This window comes from Actinia tenebrosa, unplaced genomic scaffold, assembly GCF_029948245.1.
Source record: "Actinia tenebrosa isolate PJP-AT-01 unplaced genomic scaffold, QUT_ActTen_1.0 PGA_scaffold6__47_contigs__length_16458017, whole genome shotgun sequence".
Taxonomy (NCBI): Eukaryota; Metazoa; Cnidaria; class Anthozoa; order Actiniaria; family Actiniidae; genus Actinia; species Actinia tenebrosa.
This window is the reverse complement of record NW_028292583.1, coordinates 7097203-7119391: the sequence shown is the minus strand read 5'-3', so window position 1 is coordinate 7119391 and position 22189 is coordinate 7097203. Positions and strand designations below refer to the sequence as shown.

General features: G+C 39.4%; 4 protein-coding genes across 4 annotated transcripts; 3 read left to right on the top strand and 1 right to left on the bottom strand.

Annotated features, from left to right (window-relative positions):
- The first annotated feature begins 379 nt into the window (after positions 1-379).
- Positions 380-2364, top strand: LOC116291521 (acetylserotonin O-methyltransferase-like). The gene is made up of 4 exons (XM_031698694.2): positions 380-586; positions 748-949; positions 1229-1504; positions 1987-2364. The coding sequence occupies exons 1-4, from the start codon at positions 380-382 to the stop codon at positions 2202-2204; spliced, it is 903 nt and encodes a 300-aa protein (XP_031554554.2). The 3' UTR covers positions 2205-2364.
- Positions 2365-3403: 1039 nt separating this feature from the next.
- Positions 3404-6702, top strand: LOC116291505 (acetylserotonin O-methyltransferase). The gene is made up of 3 exons (XM_089038794.1): positions 3404-4242; positions 5060-5335; positions 6003-6702. The coding sequence occupies exons 1-3, from the start codon at positions 3651-3653 to the stop codon at positions 6218-6220; spliced, it is 1086 nt and encodes a 361-aa protein (XP_088894920.1). The 5' UTR covers positions 3404-3650; the 3' UTR covers positions 6221-6702.
- A 1337-nt stretch (positions 6703-8039) lies between these two features.
- On the top strand, positions 8040-10915 carry LOC148905964 (acetylserotonin O-methyltransferase-like). Its single transcript, XM_089038793.1, has 3 exons — positions 8040-8915; positions 9453-9728; positions 10411-10915. Exons 1-3 carry the CDS (start codon positions 8324-8326, stop codon positions 10626-10628), a joined length of 1086 nt encoding a protein of 361 aa, XP_088894919.1. The 5' UTR covers positions 8040-8323; the 3' UTR covers positions 10629-10915.
- Positions 10879-22116, bottom strand: LOC116291504 (uncharacterized). Its single transcript, XM_031698675.1, has 21 exons — positions 21793-22116; positions 21579-21679; positions 21118-21187; positions 20433-20652; positions 19432-19531; positions 18813-18856; positions 18478-18555; positions 17790-17898; positions 17636-17723; positions 16722-16786; positions 16252-16358; positions 15987-16044; positions 15468-15524; positions 14799-14898; positions 14074-14113; positions 13177-13228; positions 12974-13091; positions 12609-12692; positions 12189-12315; positions 11393-11483; positions 10879-11299 (listed from the first exon to the last, which is right to left on the bottom strand). The coding sequence occupies exons 1-21, from the start codon at positions 22022-22024 to the stop codon at positions 11213-11215; spliced, it is 2028 nt and encodes a 675-aa protein (XP_031554535.1). The 5' UTR covers positions 22025-22116; the 3' UTR covers positions 10879-11212.
- Between the last annotated feature and the right edge of the window lie 73 nt (positions 22117-22189).

Below are 22189 nucleotides of genomic sequence, written 5' to 3'. Positions count from 1 at the left end.
GAATGAGACGGCGTGGTCTATTGTCAATCACGAGGGTTCGTTTTAAACATGATAACCATTCGCACGAGCTAGCACTGGACCTTGAATGCTCGATTGTGACATCAGAGAAGAAAAAAAATAGCTAAAAAATAATGCTTGTACATGGGAATTGCAAGAATGTTCTCAACGAATAGAATGTTTTGATGATAAATGCCAAATATGACCTTTTATCATGTAATTTAGGTGATGCAAAATTCCCTTCTGTTCACACATACGACATATATATTAATACTGTTTCAATTCAGCCGCTGCGCTGATCGAAACGTACTTGTTTACCTGGTCCAAGAATTCAAGAATCGAAGAGAGCCAAGAAGAGACACTTCAAAAAGCCCCAGTGGTAATGTCATCTGTTGGTGACCTACCTTCGTTGCCACACAAAGTTATCGAAATTCTTCACGGATTTTGTGCATCTCAGAGTTTATTCACGGCTTGTGAGCTGGGAATCTTTGATGTTCTTCATACTGCTGGAGTACCACAGTCTGCCAGCAAGATAGCAGAACAGCTCTCTACCAACCAAGATGCCACCAGTAGACTACTGGATGTTTTGGTCAGCCTGGAACTGTTGGGAAGACAGACTAGTTCCACAAGCGAGCACGTCTACTCTAACACAGCTTTGGGAAACTTACTCGCAAAGGACAACCCGTCCTGTTTCCATGAATATGTGACGTTTGTTAAGGACGTAAACCTACGTCAAATGAATAACCTCAGCTTTGCTGTTCGCGAAAAGGAACCAGCCAGTGGCATCGTACCTTTAATACAGCTACCAAGGATGTCGATAAGAATCTATGGTCGAACCAAGAGGTACTTCTCCCGTTCTTCCAAGGCATGCGGGGAAAAGTCAAGTTATTTGCCCCAATTTTCATGTCTTCATTTGATTTGAGTCGTTTTCAGCGAATGTGCGACTTGGGAGGTGAGCAAAAATATCCAAGATATTTTTTCTATAAATCTGTTTTAAATCACTTTTTAGACGAAGGGTATCAAATTCGGTCCATGCTGCCATAGAATAATGCATTAGGGTGAGGGCTGGGAGGGGTAACGATAAGGGAAATACTTTTCCTTTTCTATTTTCCTATCCCCAATACAACTGATAACGTTTCCCAGCAAAACAGGCTTAAAACAAGCTAGTCATGGTGCCCCACCCATGCTCGTCTCTAGTAAATGTTTGATTTATATTTGAACATCACAACAGGAGGTACTGGTAACGTTGCCTACGCTGCTTGTATGGCCTACCCTAACATGAAGATCACGGTGCTCGATTTACCATCAGTCGTACAGAATGCACCACACTTTAGACCTTCCATCCACGAGTGTCCAAACCAACACAATGTCACTTTTGTGGCGGGAGACTTCTTTGAGCCCACTCTACCAGCCGCTGACCTATACGTGTTGACTCATATTCTACATTTGTTTACTGATGACAAGGTGGACACTCTGTTGGCAAATATATTTGCCAACCTCCCATCAGGTAAATCTTTTTCCGTTGTCGTGTACATGTTTTATTTGCAGATTGGCTCATGTTTTTATGAGCATTTGATCGCTCACAGCTGGTTAAAATATTACATAATGCAAAAATTGAGTAGACCTGTCAAGTTTGGCATGAGTTGTACTGTATCTTACTGATAGCATCGTCATATGATTGGATGTTTGCTTGACAATGAAAAGCCATATCAATATTACAGCATGTCGTAGCGTGTACGTGAAGTAACTCGTTCCTCCCCATCTGCAAAACGAAACTCGGTCTGAAGTATGAACACAGTAAGATGTATTTTGATATATACTATTCCCAGTATTCCCAAAGATTTTTCTCATCCTGATGTTCACACTCATCGTCTGAAGTGGTTTTAAAGTTCAAGTCATTCAATTTTATCGTTCTAACTGAACTATCTTTCATACAGCATGTACAGGAGATAACAGTTGTTGATATTCATGATGATGTATTTCTTTCAGGTGGAGGTGTTTTGATTGGAGAAGTCCTTCTTTACGATGACAAGTTAGGTCCATTATACAGTCAGTACATGTCTCTGGTCATGCTTTTGGCATTTGATGGACGTGAGAGGTCTGGACTGGAGTACAAGCAGCTGTTGGAGAAACATGGTTTTAAGGATGTCCAATGGAAGTACACCCACACCAACAGTCTTGATGCTGTCTTGGCTATCAAACCTTGAACTTATCTTCTTGTTCAATGCATTCTAATCTATAAGTGATTTATGACTCAGTACAGCATCAGGGCCATAACCAGGGGGCGGGGGAGCACAGGGTGCACGTGCACCCCGCCATAAAAGCTTAAGGTCCGCTCATCCGTCTTCTTTTTTTTTTTTTTTTTTTTTTTTTTTGGTTCTGCTTTCTTTTGGTTACCTTGTTTTTCTTTTTGGTTCTGCAAATTATTGCCTGTGGTCCGATTTTATTCGATGTGCACCCTCCCTGTAAAAGTTCTGGTTACGGCCCTGAGCATTGGATTTTAGGGCTTATTTCTATTTTGACTAATTATAACTTTGACTAAAATTTTATTTTATGATGATGATGATGATGGTACATTTAAATTTTGGGATCTGGCGTCATGATTTGTTTGTATTCTCTGGACTTTGAACTGAGTAGAGAATAAGTATTGATTAGAGCTATCGCTATCGCTTGCTCCAGGACAAGAGCTGTCAACCAGCTGAAGTCAAACAGCCAACAACTCCAACAAGCGATTTCGGCGTGGTATTTCCCCTCTTTTTGCTCTTGTCTTGGTACTCAATTTTATATAGGTTCTCTGAAAATAATTCCCCATAGTTGAATTAAAGTATATATATCATCAATGTGATTTCTTAGCTACTTAATAGTTTAGAATGAGCTAAACTTGCCAAACAGCAGAACAACAGCACGAATTTCGGTTAGCATTGCATCCAGCTGAAAAATTTCAACGTTTGAATATTACTGACGTAAGGAGCATCGCGCGGTCGCGTTGTTGTTGTTAGTACAAACAGAGTCAAGTACGGAACAGCCGTTAAAGAAGTAACGCTCATCGGCTATTCAAACCGTTTGACCTTTGGAAGAAAACGTCTGCATTATAACAGCGAAGGAACACGGACACAAAATAAGTAAACAAATATATACGTTTAATTTAATTCAAATAATCGAAAGGAAAAAAAACTATAGAAATCCAACAACATTCGGTGTCCTAGTGCCCTTGGACTGTTTTTGTGTTTTCTACGGCCTTCATTTTGATTCATGTTGACAAAATAAGTTTTAAGGTTATTCTTTTCAACACCTTCGTGGTGTCGTTGGTAATCAGTCTTAAGTAAATATTGGCTGAACCAAAAGCCTCAAGCAACAAGCCAAGACCGCAGAGAATGCCGGTACTTTTAGCTGTAATTAGTTTATTTATGGTGCATTTTCATTTATTGACTTCACAACTTGTTCCAAGCAAGGCTGCTTGAGATGATCATTAGTGGAGAGCTATAGCCACTTGCATGAACCATAAATAAATCAATTATAATTAAGAGTACCGACGTTCTCTGGAGCCTTGGCTCGTTACTTGAGGCTTCTTGGTGCGACAACGATTTTCGAAATAGGTGTATATATAACGAAGGAGACACGCGGACTGGCATAAGTGATTCTTTGAGATTGAAATGGCATCTTCAAAGCCTGTCAATGATAGCTCCAGCATGGGCCCAGTGCCCCAAAAGCTCTTTACCTACCTGTATGCGTTTGGTGTATCTCAGAGTTTATTCACGGCTTGTGAGCTGGGAATCTTTGATGTTCTTCATACTGCTGGAGTGCCACAGTCTGCCAGCAAGATAGCAGAACAGCTCTCCACTAACCAAGATGCTACCAGTAGACTACTGGATATTTTGGTCAGCATGGAACTGTTGGTAAAACAGACTGGTGCTACAGACGAACCTGTCTATTCCAACACACCGTTGGGCCAGTTTATGACCAAGTCTCACCCTTCGCGTTTCAATCATTTCGTGTTGTTTGGAAGAGATGTGATAAAGAGAACAGCAGATTATAGCACTTATGCTGTCCGTGAAGGAACCAGCCAATGGAAGCGAGCTTTCAATACAGTATCCAATGAAATTTTCCAAAATATTTGCGGTGGTGAAAACAAAGATGAACTGATGCCATTTTGTGAGGGTATGAGAGGATACGTCAAGGCTGCTGCACCATCCTTCTTGACTGCATTTAACTTGAATCGCTTCCAGAAAATGTGTGATTTGGGAGGTAAGTGAAAGCAATAGACGTATGTACGCTGAGCGGTGGCGCTTCAGTTACCCAGCAATACTTTCAGTAAATACAAATCAAACAGCCTTTGGCTAACATGAGCATACCGGCTGAACGCAGGCTACCTTTTAGGAACTCGTGAAAACCATTAGCTTTGTGCCCTCTTTGTGCATTTTGTTGACTTAAACATCAAAGTAATTTGATAGCTCGATTAAAATGCTCAATTTTAGTGGTTAGCTGGATTAGTCACCTAATATTTTGCTTCCAATTCGTACTAGCTTGTTTAGTTCTTTGTTATTTCATAGAGTTTCATTGAGTTTTGAAGCAAACCCTGTAATAAATCGACTTTTCAGAACTTCACATTTTTTGTGATAGACGGCTTTTCTATTAAATAAATAAAGATTTGACTGTTCGAAAACTCTAGTTTAGGCTGCATCATTCCTTTATCCTTTTGATATAAATAACCAGATGTAAAGCTATGTGCGGGTGTAAGCATGATCAGTGCTAGACACATTATCCCACATCTAACAGTGAAATTCCAGCTCCTGATATAGATAGTTTTTTAAGCCTTTATTGGATATAAACTTCGTGGTTTAAGCTTCGTCCGTAAGCAGATTTATCGATTAGCTAACAAATAAGTGAGCAGTGAGTGACACATTTGCATATTCAGACCCTTCACAATGGCTCTTTTCTATTTGCACCTCAAGTGACCAACGTCCACAATAAAGCTTGGGCTGCCTGTAGTTAGATGGTAGAACAATAAAATCCCTTGTAATAAATAAATCATATTCATGTATCTTTAATATTCTTTTTATAGGAGGCACTGGTGACGTTGCCTACATCACTTCCATGCTCTATCCCAACATGAAGGTCACGGTGCTCGAATTGCCTGAGGTGGTTGAGAAGTCTCCACACTTTAAACCCTCCATGGAAGAGTGTCCAAACCAAAACAATGTGAGTTTTGTGACAGGAGACTTCTTTGGGCCCACACTACCAGCCGCTGACCTGTACGTGTTGACGCATATTCTTCACGACTGGAAAGAAGACAAAATCGACGTTCTGTTGTCAAGTATATTTAAAAGTCTACCTTCAGGTAATAATTTTAATTTTGAAAGAAAAAGAAAAAAAGAAATAAAAAAACGACGCCCCTGCACAAAGCACGCAGGGATTGGCAGAACATAAAAAGTTAATTATTTGTGAGAGCTACCAGTTCATAAGTGTTTTATAAGCACCGCACTTTTATAAAATAATAAATTAGATTACTATTCGTTATTTCGCATACGGTTTAAAACGCTCGTGCGTGATGATTATAGCTCTTATAGTGCACGCCCCTCGATCAACCAGAAAGCAAGAGAACTTTCAAGTGCACCTAACTTCTTATGTGATAGTTTCAGTATTAATTCTACATAAAGTGAATAGCTGAATAGCGAAGTATTTCCTCATTTGATTGTTGCGTTTTAAAGTTTTAAAGGTTTATGCTTCTATTATGTTACTGACTGTGACTTCACCCCAGGCTTTCGAGTGTATTTGATTTACTTGTAATACTAAACACTAGCCATTGAGAGACAACAAATTTACAATAAACATTGTGGAAACGTTGAGTATAATGATGATGAACCAGTTACAATTTGTATATTAAATGGAGGGGTTTAGCGTATTTCAGATGATAGCTCAAAACATTCTCTCTCCTTTCCTCCCCTGACTATACCCCCAGAAGTTTGATTTCACTTTGTAAAATAACTGCCTTCGTTTTTCCACAGGTGGGGGCATTTTAATTGGAGAAGTTCTCATGTTTGATGATAAATCAGGTCCATTGAACGTCCAGTTGTACTCCTTGTATATGTTGGCCATTTGTGATGGACAAGAGAGGTCTGGACTGGAGTACAAGCAGCTGTTGGAGAAACATGGTTTTAAGGATGTCCAATGGAAGTACACACACGCCAACAGTCTTGATGCTGTCTTGGCTATCAAACCTTGAACTTCTCTTCCTGTTCAATGCATTCTAATCTATATAAGTGATTGAGGGTTATTGATTTCACGAGTGCTCGATAATGGATGTTTTCTGTATGAATTATCTGATTCATATATGAACATTTATATTTTGTAAGTTAATTCTGGAAATCCCCTGTAGGAAAAAGTCTAAACAAAAAAGACAGTTACTCAGGATAGCCACAGGTCAGTATTTCAACGCGCAGCAGCTTTGAGGACGATATTTGTTATAATTTACATCAACACACAATTTCGGACACGATGTAGAATATCCTTAATCTCTTTGCTATTATAATCGTATTTTGTTTGCTATTCTACATTTGCAGTTTTTCGAGGTAGGAATCAGAAAACAGCAAACACCTGTCCTAACTTCGCCTGTCATTAGAGGCGTTAAAAATAGAATTTGTGCCAAAACAATTCAATTCAATGACGTCCTTTCAGTCTCGTCGAAATAGACGTCTTTATTTTGCGTATATATATTGCTTTCTCACCAGTTCAGAACACGTGTCATTCTCTTGGGGATAAGATTCTTTGTTAAAGTGGTATCCATATCATGCAGAACCGTTAAACAAAAAAATTTTACTCTAGGGAATGAGACGTGTAGGGACATCACCTCAAGGTGAAGAGCCGGTCTATTATTGGTTCACAACGTACATAAAAATAGAATTCTTATAACGAGGGGGACACGTGAGAACGTTAGAGGGGAAAGTATTTAATGACTCCGTCACAAGTGAAAACCAATCTTCAAGTGATTCTTTTTTTTAATTGCAACTTTTGCTTGTTCGGACCTGAGACAGACATCTTTACCCTCGCTGTTTGTTGTCCCATTTCAGACCATGTGATTATTTAATTTGTAAATATTTTAAGATGTTCGTCACAAAAGAACAATTCTCAGGGGAATGTCATGTATTCTGAAATCGTGGGCAATTTGCATACGAAGTTCCCTGCTAGCAGAGTCTCTCTTCTCTTTCTCTCCCTTCTTTCAGGCGGGGAGGAAGGAGACTCTGCCGATGTAGAGCGTTTCCTTTGATACACCGCCGTCCACGATTGTGGACGAACAAAACCAGTTTTAAAACCGGTTTTTAACCGATTACATGTAGTGCGCATGAGCAAATGTAAGACACCGTGGCGCCAAACATTGTTTGACGAGAGCGACTGTCAAAATCATGACAGCGTTGCTAAGTTACGCCAAGCATGCGCGACAGAAATAACGCCCTACATCGGCAGAGTCTATTTTTCTCTCTCAACCAAAACAAAAGGAAAATAGGCTCTGCTAGCAGGGAACATACGAAGGTGAAGAGGTATAATGAAATGGCATCTTCAAAGCCTGTCTATAATGGTTCCAGCATGGGCTCAGTGCCAGAAGCTCTTTACCTACCTATTTTGCGCGTATAGTTCAGAACACGCGTCATTCTCTTGGGAATAAGATGGTATCCATGACACGAGTGAAAAACGTCTGCGCATGCTCTTAACCCTTATGCAAATTAGTCAAATCATATGTAAATTGGACTTTCAAACATGCCTGATAAATTGGACTTCACAAAATGCCAAAACTTAGTGTCCATTCTTGAAACTAAAGGCTAATTCTTTCATATTGTGTTATTTAATACAATATCGTGGTCTGCCAAAAGTATACTCGCGAAAGTTTTTGTATCCTTGGAGAAAACAAACATTTGTTTTCTCTCCCAAACTCAAAATTCTGAGAAAACGTGCTGAAATGCACGCATGCGCAAACGTTTTATCTAGTGTCGGTATCCATATTGCTGGCCTTCACTTGACTTCATTTTCTGTCTCGCGCGGAATGTTCATCAACTGAATGTCGCAAGTTTTCGATAGAATTCCTTCTGGCTGACAGCACATGGTGGGTCAGTATTTGACAACCATGTGGAGCAGATAACGAGACTCCAAAACTTTTATCAGCTGAGTGAAAGCCAGCAATTCATGCAGAACCGTTAAACAAAGAAACCGGCGATACTAGGGAATGGACATCACTCCAAGGTCAAGATGTCTAGCATTGGTTCAACACGTACATAAAAACATATATAACGGTGGAGACACATGGTCAGGCATAAAGTGATTCTTTGAGATTGAAATGGCATCTTCAAAGCCTGTCAATGATAGCTCCAGTATGGGCCCAGTGCCCCAAAAGCTCTTTACCTACCTGTATGCGTTTGGTGTATCTCAGAGTTTATTCACTGCTTGTGAGCTGGGAATCTTTGATGTTCTTCATACTGCTGGAGTGCCACAGTCTGCCAGCAAGATAGCAGAACAGCTCTCCACCAACCAAGATGCTACCAGTAGACTACTGGATATTTTGGTCAGCATGGAACTGTTGGTAAAACAGACTGGTGCTACAGACGAACCTGTCTATTCCAACACACCGTTGGGCCAGTTTATGACCAAGTCTCACCCTTCGCGTTTCAATCATTTCGTGTTCACTGAAAGAGATGTGACAAAGAGAACAGCAGATTATAGCACTTATGCTGTCCGTGAAGGAACCAGCCAATGGAAGCGAGCTTTCAATACAGTATCCAATGACGTTTTCCAAAATATTTGCGGTGGTGAAAACAAAGATGAACTGATGCCATTTTGTGAGGGTATGAGAGGATACGTCAAGGCTGCTGCACCATCCTTCTTGACTGCATTTAACTTGAATCGCTTCCAGAAAATGTGTGATTTGGGAGGTAAGTGAAAGCAATAGACGTATGTACGCTGAGCAGTTCAGTTCAATGTTGAGTAAGAAAGGCCGAAATTTTACCAATGGGAAAGCACTAAGCGAAGATATAAGAAGTAATATCATCGACTCTGTAGTGAAGCAAGGAGGAGATTACGTTTCTGGATTTTTTGCTGGAAATCTTTCTGAAATTGGAAGAAACTACAACGTTAGTGGCTAAATTGGCCTTACTCTTACTCAACATTTTTCGAAGCCGTTGGCTACAAGTCTAAGAGCGCGAAGATAAAGTTTGTACATCACGTGATCACTCTTATGCCAGCGTCGCGCCTGAAGCGTGGGAACGTGACGTCGGCTAATTTTATTCACAGTTCAAAGGACGTCTGGTTTTAGTAGTATCCAGACCCTTCACAATAGCTCGTTTCTATTTTCACCTCAAGTGACCAACGTCCACAATAAAGCTTGGGCTGCCTGTAGTTAGATGGTAGAACAATAAAATCCCTTGTAATAAATAAATCATATTCATGTATCTTTAATATTCTTTTTATAGGAGGCACTGGTGACGTTGCCTACATCACTTCCATGCTCTATCCCAACATGAAGGTCACGGTGCTCGAATTGCCTGAGGTGGTTGAGAAGTCTCCACACTTTAAACCCTCCATGGAAGAGTGTCCAAACCAAAACAATGTGGGTTTTGTGACAGGAGACTTCTTTGGGCCCACACTACCAGCCGCTGACCTGTACGTGTTGACGCATATTCTTCACGACTGGAAAGAAGACAAAATCGACGTTCTGTTGTCAAGTATATTTAAAAGTCTTCCTTCAGGTAATAATTTTAATTTTGAAAGAAAAAGAAAGAAATAAATAAAAAAACGACGCCCCTTCTGCACAAAGCACGCAGGGATTGGCAGAACATAAAAAGTGAATTGTTTGTGAGAGCTACCAGTTCATAAGTGTTTTATAAGCACCGCACTTTTATAAAATAATAAATTAGAATACTAGTGATACTAGCCGTTATTTCGCATACGGTTTAAAACGCTCGTGCGTGATGATGATAGCTCTTATAGTGCACGCCCCTCGATCAACCAGAAAGCAACAGAGCTCTCACGGCAAGTGCACCTAGCTTCTGATATGATTTTTTCAGTATTGATTCTACAAAGTGAATAGCTGAATAGCGAAATATTTCCTCATTTGATTGTTGCGTTCTAAGGTTTTAAAGGTTTATGCTTCTATTATGTTACTGACTGTGACTTCACCCCAGGCTTTCGAGTGTATTTGATTTACTTGTAATACTAAACACTAGCCATTGAGAGACAACAAATTTACAATAAACATTGTGGAAACGTTGAGTATAATGATGATGAACCAGTTAAAATTTGTATATTAAATGAAGAGGTTTAGCGCATTTCAGATGATAGCTCAAAACATTCTCTCTCCTTTCCTCCCCTGACTATACCCCCAGAAGTTTGATTTCACTTTGTAAAATAACTGCCTTCGTTTTTCCACAGGTGGGGGCATTTTAATTGGAGAAGTTCTCATGTTTGATGATAAATCAGGTCCACTGAACGTCCAGTTGAACTCCTTGTTTATGTTGACCATTTGTGGCGGACGTGAGAGGTCTGGTCTGGAGTACAAGCAGCTGTTGGAGAAACATGGTTTTAAGGATGTCCAATGGAAGTACACACACACCAACAGTCTTGATGCTGTCTTGGCTATCAAACCTTGAACTTCTCTTCTTGTTCAATGAACTTTAGTATAGAGATTAAAGGGTTACTATATCTATAGTAATAACATGGAGTGGTTTTCATAAACCCGTGAAATACACTTTAGCGTATAATGCTTTATCACACTCTAATTCTATTGTTTTCTATTGTATCTTTTCGACTATTACACTCTAATTAGTACACTTTGTTTCAAGGGTTAATAAAAAAACACTCCACCTGGAGACTTACAATCGCAAGGAATAATGAGAATCCTCATTTTTGTCAGTTTTAATAAAAGTAAATTACCGTTCTTGTTGGTGGAAAAGATATACTTAACGTTTCATCATAGTGGTAGGTACTTTCCTGGGATGGACTTGGTCCAAAGCCATAACCTACTAATCCTACTTCTAGGTCTAACTCTTATATTTCCTGAAAACAAAAGACTTGTTCCAAACATAGAGTGCTGACCCTAAAAAATTCTTTTAAGTTGGGTTTTTACGATTGGCAATTGTTAAGGTTGAGAAAAACATAAGGAAACACGAGAAAAAGAGGTGTTTTGAGAGTTTCGTTTCAATAGTTTAAGCTTTGCTTTAGTGAAATCATTACATTATAAAGTTGGTTCTATAATAGATGGAAGAATGTCTGGTACATTTTTGATCTTGAAATCCAACAGCATTTGTCCCAGGGCCTTTCCCTAAGAAAAAAACCAATAAAAATTTCAGTTGGCGGGATAGGAGACATTTATCATTATCAAATCCAAATATTTAATTAAGTCAGCTGAACTTACTTGAGGATCACTTCTCAATGAAGTCACTCCTCCACCACCAAGTGCATCGTCTAATACAAAGTTAAAGGCATTGATGCCTGGAAGTTCGTACCTGAAATGAAAAAATATTTAAAATAGTGGTCCCAATATCGAACTTGAGGTACTCCTAAAATGAGGCTCAAGCAACGAAATTAAAAGGCTGATATTTGAAACATTGCAGTACAAAAAAAAAAAAACATTAAATGGTCCCAATATTGAACTTGAGGTAAGATAAGTCTGAGGAAATTGGAATGCACCGATGCTTAAACGCTAGCGATTTCAAAGAAAGAAAAAAGAAAAAAAAAGGGTGTTCCCAAAATTGAGCTTTGTATTGAGGTATCACTGCTAACTGTATTGATCGTGAACGAAGCTCACCGCGTCTCCGAGAACAAATGGAAAAGGGATTTTGGCAACACTGAGTGCGGAGGTACTTAGGGTACTTATTAGATTCGAAAACGAAGAATAGCAATTAGTGGTCCCAATCAGAACCCTGTGGTACTCCGAAATACTCATAGAAACCCCGCTTCAATCTATAGTCAGAATAATCTATAGCAAATTGTTTGGTTAGTGGCCCCAAACAGAACCCTGTGGTACTCCGAAATCCTTAGAGAAATTCCACTTCAATCTATAGTCAGAATTATCATTGATCGATTTTCAAGACCTAGATGGACACAGCTATAGTTAGGGGTACGCGAGGAAGAATTGTTTATTAGGTATAAGCTATTGTGACCAGTCGGAAAAAAAAGGGGCAAGTAAGCATTATGAAAGATCTGAATACCTCTTGACACGACACTTTCCATCGCTTGGTTTGCCATCAAATAGATGAATAAAGTACTCTTCTACAGCCTCCTCTGTGAGTGCTCTTCGTAAAAATGGTACGTAAGAAGGGTGTCGAGCTATCACTCCTAATAAACGACAACGATAAATACATGAATATACGAATAGATAAGTAAATAAGATACATAAATAAATGGATTACTATACTTGGCAGAATGGGGCTAAAATGGTGAATGACGAATGGAAGGACGGATGGGCGGATTTTGGATAGATAGACAGATGATTGATTGGATGGATGAATGTGTAAGTATATTGAAAATCGGTGAATAAATGGATAAATGTATTTCACATTGTAAAATGCTTCTTCAACACACAAAATTACTATATTGTTTAGCTATGAAAGTTATTCTTTAATAATTACCTATGTTAACACTGTTGCCTTTATCACCACTTCTTGTTACAGCCAGCGAGCTCAGTGGAAAAGTGCAGCGGCCTTTGGGCATTCCTGAAAAAGAGAAAAAGAAGAAGAGCATGTCACGCAAACACAGAAAAGATTATTTCGATGACAATAGATAATATATTGAATTGTTTTTATTATAAAATTGAAAATGCACCGAGGGCACTATGCAATGAAGCAAAGTTTAACATTATTATTTCACACTTTGTCGATACTGTAAAACAGCCTAAAACTGATGAAACAAAAATGGTTTTGTCACTCTGCTCTTTACCATACGACCAACATGTCACTGTTGACATCACGTGTAAAGATTACGTGTTTTCACGTACTTATCCTGGCAGGAACGACTTGAGTTCTCGGAACACTCGCTTCTGTTAGTTTAGTTACTTTAGAAGGCACAACGTAATCCAAGGCTTCTACAAGTTCGTCATCCATATAAATTTCAGTCTGAAGAAAAATAAGACAGAAGCAAAACTCATATTATTTAACTTGTTTAGGTTGAGACGACATTAATGAATGCTATTTCTTTTACCTTGAATTTGCTTTTGGGGTACAGGAAAGAGAAAAGTCGGAGAAGTGGAGACCTGTTATTGAGACGAGATGGAAACGTGTGTTACATCAACATTAGACTTTTTCCAAGTCTACAGTGAGACTTGCAAAGTTATACAAGTCTCGCTCGAAATTCTCGTGCACTATTTGAATAGTTTGCAACGGAAAAAATTAGCGAGCGAGACTTGGAGCAAGTCCACATCAACAATGCAATTAGTACGATCACTGCAGCCATGTTGAATGACATAGAAACAACAATACAGAAGTGTATTCAGGGCCAACTTCCCATGGGAATGAGCCCCAACCCACCTCTTCGTATAGAAGGATTACACGGTTATTTTACATGGGAAAAAATGTCTTTCCTGTCAAGAAAACGAGATTCTATTGTTCACAGTGGCGGATCCAGGACTTTAAGAGGGGGGGTTCATTTTTGCAAATCTCGGCACAACAATAACGTTGTCTTGCATCATCATTTTTCCCATGAGGCACATCACTGGCCTAGGGGCGCTCCTGATAAGGATAACCTATCCACCAGTCCAGGCCCTATTATTGTGGGCGAAGGTTTTTTAAATAAATACAAAAAATTCAAGGTACCAGCCAGTAGGGGGGGGGGGGGGGGTTCATTTGCACCCAATTAATCCCCCCTAAATCCGCCACAGGCTAGGTTCAGGTATGAGCATGCGATATGGTTACCGATCGGCACGTGGTCATATAACAATCTGTAGGGTACCGCATTGTTTAAACACTCAGATGCGACCAGTATTTATAGGTTTTGTGCCCTACGAATTCTGGGTAGAATTTATTATAACAACACGCAGTGAGTTTTCTAGCCTATTTATCAAATCATTATACCAATAGTTAGGGAGTAAAAGATTCTTACGCTTTTGGTCGGCCTCCGACAATAGTGGTAAAGCCAGGAGCTGGAAAAAGAAAAAGAGTACCCTTAATCAGTCATTAAAATAAAAAAATTACAAAGCTGAAAGTTCTATAGTTGTGCCCTGGATAAATGAAAACAATTTGTTCAAAGAGTTCTTATGATGCACTTTTACAAAATCGTTGTCATTGGCTCCGAGATTTTGAGCGCAATTTCAATTTTCCTCAATGGATTGACTTTTATTGTAGGTCTTTCACTTGGTTATTAGGCAGATTAAGATTCCCGTTTTTCCTTCCCGCAAACGGCAAACGTGACCACGTTTTCATCGTTTCCTTACATTTCACTTTACCTTTTACAAACCTAGTCGACAAAGACAAGTATTATTTTGTTTATCTACTACTTGGAGATTTTTGTGATTCCTTTTCACTAATTTTAAAGAATTTTTTAATGGTCAACTAACTGACGTTTCACGTTTGCCGTAAACGAGAATCTTAAACTCTCTATTGTTTCATGTTAAACTTACGCCAAATGCATGTGCTTGAATACACATGTATCCATATATCACACTGTTTACAGTAATATCCTGTTATTCCCTGTAGATATCACTGCTATCACTGTTATCTAATATATTCACTGTGTTTACTGTAATCTCTGTTATCTAGTATACGCAGTCATGTGTATTTAAAAAACCGTTGCATCGTGAAGGGAGGGTCTGGAGTGTGGAGACCTACCCATACTCGTGCCAGCTGAGGCGATTTCTCGAGCAAAAATGTTTAAAGCATGTTTTTGTTGGTGATGCACTGCTAGCCACAGAACTGCCTCTCTGGGACCCTGAAAATTAGGAAAAACAGTTCATTTCTGGGTGCAAACTCAAGTGGGTCTTTAGCGTCACTGAGCCGGCGTTGCAAGTTGGTCCAGGGGCGGATCCAGGAATTTGTTCAGGAAGAGGTACAGCGCACATAGTTAACCCAGGGAGGGGTGTGCCCCTTAGAATCAAAGGGAAAAAACATTATTTTGTATTGGTCGAACCAGGGAGGGGTGCGCACCCCCTGCATCCCTCCCCTGGATCCGCCACTGTGGTCCATCTAGGGAATTACACCCGCGATCTCTCGCAGAACAGTCCGATGCTCAACCAACTGGGTCATGGCCAGGTGTCGGACAATAGCAGGGAAATTTCCCCTGTGAATAGACCCCTTGCACTGATTACCTATCCGGGGAACAAAACAATATCACGTTTTCTTCTGTTGAGATTTGAAAACATTTCTCTCATGTAAATTTGTTTCATTGTTTTGTCCCCGAGATCGACGTCACACGCAAATGGTCTATAGGGGCATTACAGAATCCACAGCAACTGCATTCCAAAACTGCATTCGTAAAACTATCATAGCGATTAAACTTACAGCGGACATGACACTCGGAAATGAGTGTCTCCCGTAAGTCTCTTCTGATCCAAGCACCTGGAGAGACAAAACTTGGTCATTATCATAAACGTCTGTTCACATCCTTCAAGCAAGTCTAGTTTATTCACCCAAAACAGTCCATGTCCCGCCTTACAACTGCCTCAGATATCAATCTCTTCCTTGCCTCTCAACAGTCTATTCAACTGTGATTGTGAAAAGAGAAAGGCGAGGTCAGGCGAACGCCGCTCCTAAAATTCAGATTTCCAATCCATGTTTTTTTTTTGACACATTAATTAGCTTTTTGACAAGAAAAGTAAAAATGTTTCCTGAGAATGTTTGTTATCCTATGTCAGGATAATAGACTTCAACTGACTGGAAATATCCATGGATAATTCAATAAATTCCAGTTCATTTGCCAGTAGTTTTCGCAACAAAGACACGCACTTCACCCCCCTTCCCCTTGGATGTTTACTACAGCACTGCGCCCCCTGACTGTTTCCACTGACTCAATTTCTTCACCTGGACGTGTGTTCTTGTGTAGTCTTCAAGTCCCATTTCTTTGAACATGCGGCTGGTCCTAAAATGATAACAAATGCCTGTTTATTAGAAAACAACGCCTGTCTTTCAAATAATCAAATGCTTTGTTCCTGTGCTCAGTGACTGAATGATTCGAGAATGACGAGGAAAACAAATGCTGTCTATCCAGTACTGCAGATCTAAATATTCCAGCCTGTTGTATCTTGCATGAAATCTGTCTAAAACTGCAGTACTGTACTTCCCATACCTGTTAATAATAGTCTTGCCTACTTTCTTCGCTTTGAGTGACGAAAAGGGACCGCCTACAGGACAGACAGCAGTTGCCCTGTAGCCATCAGCATAGGTTGCACAAACCTGCAATACAGTTTTTAAAAGTTAAAGCTAAAAGTTTTTAAACCAATACAGATAGATTTAGCTTCTTTTGCCTATGAGTCATTTTTTAGATTACTTACTAAGCCTTTTGGTTGAAGTTCTTCCCAGAGTTGAAGCAGAAGATTTTTAGTGATCAAATGAAGGTAGGGGTTAGGGGGAGGGGGAGGGGGAGGAAGTACATATCTCCAGGAAAATGGAGGAGAGGATTTTTCTTTTCGCAGTTTTCTTCCAGAAGATGAAAAGATGAAAGGTACATTTTCATTTCTAAGTAGTTTCTTGTGGGATGGATGGTAACTACGCCAAAATGAGTCATTTTTATCCTCTGATACTATATATGCATGTTACCTTATACATGTCTGTGGGTGGCTCCCCTTGCGCACCTTGTACAAGTACCCCACCACCTTCATACCCTGCGATTAAAAACAAAGGGGCTTCATGTAGAGCAGCAATAATTGTATGATTTCATTTGGATAAGATTGAGGATCAAAACATGTACATATCCCATTATTCCCATTATTATAATCTGTGCACAAGCATAATTTGACTTTCGTAAGCTTGAGGAAAACAACATGGAGGCTGCATAATATATCTTTACCTTCCCTTCTCTCCCTTTAAACAAACACCTGCTCTCATGAGCAAAACACATCCTCCTGCGATTCTCAATAATCTGTGAACTCAAAATATCCAACCACTTATTGTAAAATTGTTTTTTTTTTTTGCTGGTGCCACTCATAAAAATAAATCAAAGGTACTGACTGATTGGCGGCAAGAAAGAGTCGATTTCACGACAACTGCTGGTAGAATGTCCGAGTTTGCAGAATATTGAGAATCACAGCATGCGCATCTCCAATAGATGAGCTTACGGCTGGTCATGAGGGGCTGACCTAGCAGGTCAAAGTCCCTCCAGAAGGTCACCATGGTAACCCTGCCACAGTCCACCATCTGGTACCCATCACACTGAGTAATCAGTGGAATTTAGACCTGTCTGCTACTTAACACGACATGGGAGGGGAGGGGGAAGGGACAAATATTCTAGATCTGCTATGATTTGCTATGTTGAGACTGCTACTATCAGCCAAAACAAGGCCAACGGTTGGATGACATGTATACAGTATATCCAGCCCTGCAAATCCTTCCAGGTCACCATATCCCCAATTGCTACCACTTATGGAACAACTGCTGGCCAGGATTGTCTCGATTTTAACCTTGCCTAAATTAAACTTTGTCTCATTCTAAATGTTTTTGGGTTTGCAACTTACCAATGAGGGACTGTAATGTAACTTGTGAGAAATTGCAGATGACATCAGGTAGGATGTATTGTGTTGGATCCCCTATCTCGTAGATTAACTGAAGAAGGAAAACATTAGTTCGTTTACAGCAGTGTCATAAGTGCTACTCTTAAAAAAAACTTACTTGTTCTCCGACAGTAGTTGGTGACACCAAGCCACCAGTACCAGGAGGTTTGCTGATGATACATCTACCATCAGCTGAACAAGTTGCAATAGGATATCCTATATTCTCCCTGAAAGGTGTTAACAAAGAATAACAATTGCATTGGATATTTTTAAAACTTGGTGTTGAGTAAAGGACATCACAGACTTTAAAGAAAAATCTCAGAAAAATCCCGTTCTAGACCTGTATTTTTTTTAAAGGCTTCAGCAGTGTTTGGCCATATTCATATACTTGTATTCTCTATCTGTTATGACATTATCTATTATATGTTCACAAAAATGTAATACTTCCCCTTGGAATATCAAGAAAAAAACTTTAACCAGTGATTATTAGAACCTTTAAAGGTTATTACAGCAAATTTACTTAACCATTGATATTTGTGAATATTCTGATACTGAAATGAGGCTAACCTTGATCGAGCGAGTCTTTAATTAAAGAAATAAAGTGTTGAACAGGCCTGTCTCTAGAGGGTGGTTCAATGGTTCAAATGAACCCCCTTCCACCTTGTTTGTAGAAGTACGAAATACAGGTAATTAATAGCGCTATTTTAGTTTTTCAAGAAATGGCATAACTAAGAGTGGTAGAAAAATGAACCTCCCCTTTGAAGGTCCTAACGATGGGCCTGTTGAAAATGGTCAGTGATACATACCAGTCAGAAACAACTTGCCAGTCAGTAGATATGCCACCAGTACACTGAGCACCACACTCAATCAAGTGACCTGCCAAGCTGGGGGAAATACAAATAACAATTTAACTGTTAAAATAATGTGAACACATTGAATGTGAGTAGTAATCAAAATGATTTTAAAAAATTGTCATCGCCAATCACCAACACAAAGTACAGAAGTGGCGCAGCTCAATAGGGTCGAACTGAAAGCATGTGAAGGTGCCTCCGGCAGCCACTATACAGTCCATGTATGGCCCAGGAGCACAACTCGAACCAGTTTGAATTAGTCAGGGTTGATTTGAGAGCTCTTCAATTACCTTCCAGCCGCCAAGAGATCATAGTCATGTGGCTGCCATCCAAACTAGAGATAAAATGTCAAACAAATTGATCACTGATTCATCACAAGGTAATGATTTTAATTAATAGACCTATCCCCAATTCGCATGACTGACCACGAAACAATGGTTTGAAGTCGAGATTGAACTTGATTCTTTTATTCATTAAGTTCAACCTTGACTTGAAACCAGTCAAGCGAATTCAGGGTAGGTCTATTCCCGCTCCCTCACCCCAATCTATCCATGCAATAATAGGCAACCAACAAGGTATGTTTGCATGAATGGCGTCAATTTACTACCACTACCAGAATGCTTTGCAAGTTTTATTTCCTTTCAAATATTTTCCTCAAGAAAATAGTAGGGCAATATTGATGCTAATCAACTATATGAGAGACTATAAATAATAATGCAATTAATCTACTGTCAACTACTTCCAGTCATTCATTGGCCATGCTACAGTATATACCCTACAGGTACAGTATCTCTGTTGTTTGTCACAGTCAAAAGACAAAGTTTAGTTGAAACCCCATCAATGCATAGCTGATAGTTATGTGCAAATCTAATAACTAATGAATAGTCTACTAGGAACCTCAAGTAGTACCTCATGAATGAGTGGTCCTAAGGCTAGTGCACTGTCCACACATCTACCAGTAATCACTATATCAGCACCAAGATCAAGTGCTCTGGCAATAGGCATAGCACTGTTTAGAAACAGAAAAAAGATTTATGTTTCTATTTGCATAGCATGTGATATACATTCATATTTCAGCTGATGAATGGGAATAGCAGATAATTATTAGAGTTACACTCTCTATTGCCTTCAAACCCCGGGGGGGGGGGGGGGTACTCCCCTATATTCGCTTATACGGGTACGTGCCGCCAAACAGGGTATGGTTTTCAGTGATTTTACTCTGGAACAGGGTATATAAAATCGCGCTCGCTCTGGGACAGGGTATATGAAATCCCGCTCTCTCCTCTCTAGAACAGGGTATCTATTTTCACAATACAGGAACTGGGTATGGTTTTCAGCGATCTCACTCTGGAACAGGGTATGAATTTCAGCGATTTTACTCTGGAACAGGGTCAGGGTGCAGTGGGCTCAGCGGCACATCCCTACCCTAAACAGGCAAGAGTACCCCCGGGCTGCAAACACTAGTTTCAAATTGAGGCATTTGGGTTAATACGAGAAAAGTATAGAAACTGACCCAAATGCAACAATCGTTTGAAGGCAATGTTCAAAATAATCCTAATATCTGCTATTGGTCAACTGCTAAAATAGTCAATAAGGGAAATTAGGGGTTGGCACTAGCTAAACTAGAACTTCTTTGAATAATGAGACCCAAGTTTATGCAAAAGAGAAGTACCATAACATCAAAGGCAAAGTATAGTTCATGAATGTACATCAATGTAGAAGATGGTCTTGGCATGCCCCAGGAACTTAAATTTAAGAGATTTCTCTCTTTTTTCTCTCTCTATTGCTGTCGTGGGTCCAACCCACATAGCACTGACACAAAGTAATGCCAATGTTCCGTGCCTCAAATGGATTACTTCTTCAGAACTGTCTATCATACATGTCGTTAAGAGACTTAAGAGATTAATTACCCCAAATATGAATTCATGCTGACAACTCCAGCTGGAAAATCCTGTCCTGACTGTAATTCTTTGACATTAGCTTGGGTCACTTCATCTATTCTATTAATCATATCATCTCCCAACACCACTGCAATCTTGACATTAACTCCTTGAGACTTTGCTGCTTTCTTTACAGCTCTAGCACATGCTTCTGGGTTGACACCTCCTGCATTGCTGATCAAACGAATCCCTATTGAGGGAAGACCAATGGTTACTTTAAATTTACTGTAAATCAACCAAAAACATTATTATGACTTCAAATTCCCCCTCCCCCCTGGGTGAGCACAGCAAATGACCTTGAATTACTGTAACCTGCTTCTCCAACTTCAAAAAATTATTTCTTGTAACATTTTGACAGAAAAAAATTCAACAGGAGCTTAAACCAAAGGCAATTTATTTGAGAATTGGTCATTGGTTTTAGATTTTTGACCAGTTTAGTAATTTGAGTGATATTGAGCTTTGAGTGAAGCTTTATTTCTGTAACTTGCATATTTTCAAAGCATTTGAAATTCTAATGTTCATTTTCTCATTTTTTTGTCATAAACAGGGTACCCCTTTCGGAATCCCAGCAGAACACCCCTACCTAAATCTTGGTTGTGTACCCCCCCCCCCCCCCCCAGGCCAAAGGTTAGTCCATTTTAGTTTAGTACTGTACCTTTCTCTTTTATTTCTTTGATTAGTGGTGTTATTGCTACATCAATGAAATCTGGAGTGTAACCAAGTACCTAAAAATTGAGTTTTGTATGAGTGATTTTATAATTTTATTTTGTTTGACTCATATAGAAGAGCAAATCTTGTGCCATAGCTATTAAAAATGGCTTTATGATTTATGATTTATATAGTGCTCTTCTCCATATGGATATGTTAAATGGTGCTTTATATTGAGTCATGAATTAGAGGTGGTAAGTATAAGGTATAGCTATAGGCACCAAGGGTGGTCACTACCTGGGTTCCTTTACTTCCTCAGTGGTAATTCTTCATCGTCCCTACGATATTGGTTAATAATGACAAAGTGTGGAGAGACAGGAGAAACTTGACACGTATTTCAACACTAAATTAACTTTAAATTAAGGTTTAGTTTAATTAAAACAAACAAGAAAATACTATGGTTCTTACAGGTGATTTGTGTTTTGCTGCAGTCAACAGCGACATGGTGATTTCAGAGAGGTAATCAAACATTATGTAATCCACGTTACCTCCACGAACAAGCTGAGGAGCTGAAAGAAAAACAAAACAGGTATGGATAATCATCGACAAGATTTTCATGCCACGGAATTGAAACCAGTAAAAGTTAGACGAAGTTAAAAAGAAATTTGGTGGATCGTTTTACCCGCACAAGCTGAATCTCCCCAAAAACCCGAAGCACATCCAATCCTGACTGTCTTCCCTTCAAGAACCGTTCCATAACAACGAACATTCTTTATCCGTATTGAAGAAACACAAAGAACAGAAGAAAGATTCCTTGCATGAAGTTTGGAGGTAACCCCACAAAACGGCCCAATAGCTCTTCTTGTGACCCTTAGATTTGCTAACAAACGGACTTGAGGACTTAAACTACACATCTTCAACGGCACCGTATTTACTTATATTTATATTTTATCTCATTTTCCACAATCTCTTGCATTCAATTTTCATTCTATATTTTGTTTATGAGCCCCTGAGCCCCTTGTATTATGCGCTCAGCAGAGATATCATTAAATCATGCGTTTCATATACTACTTCCCAGG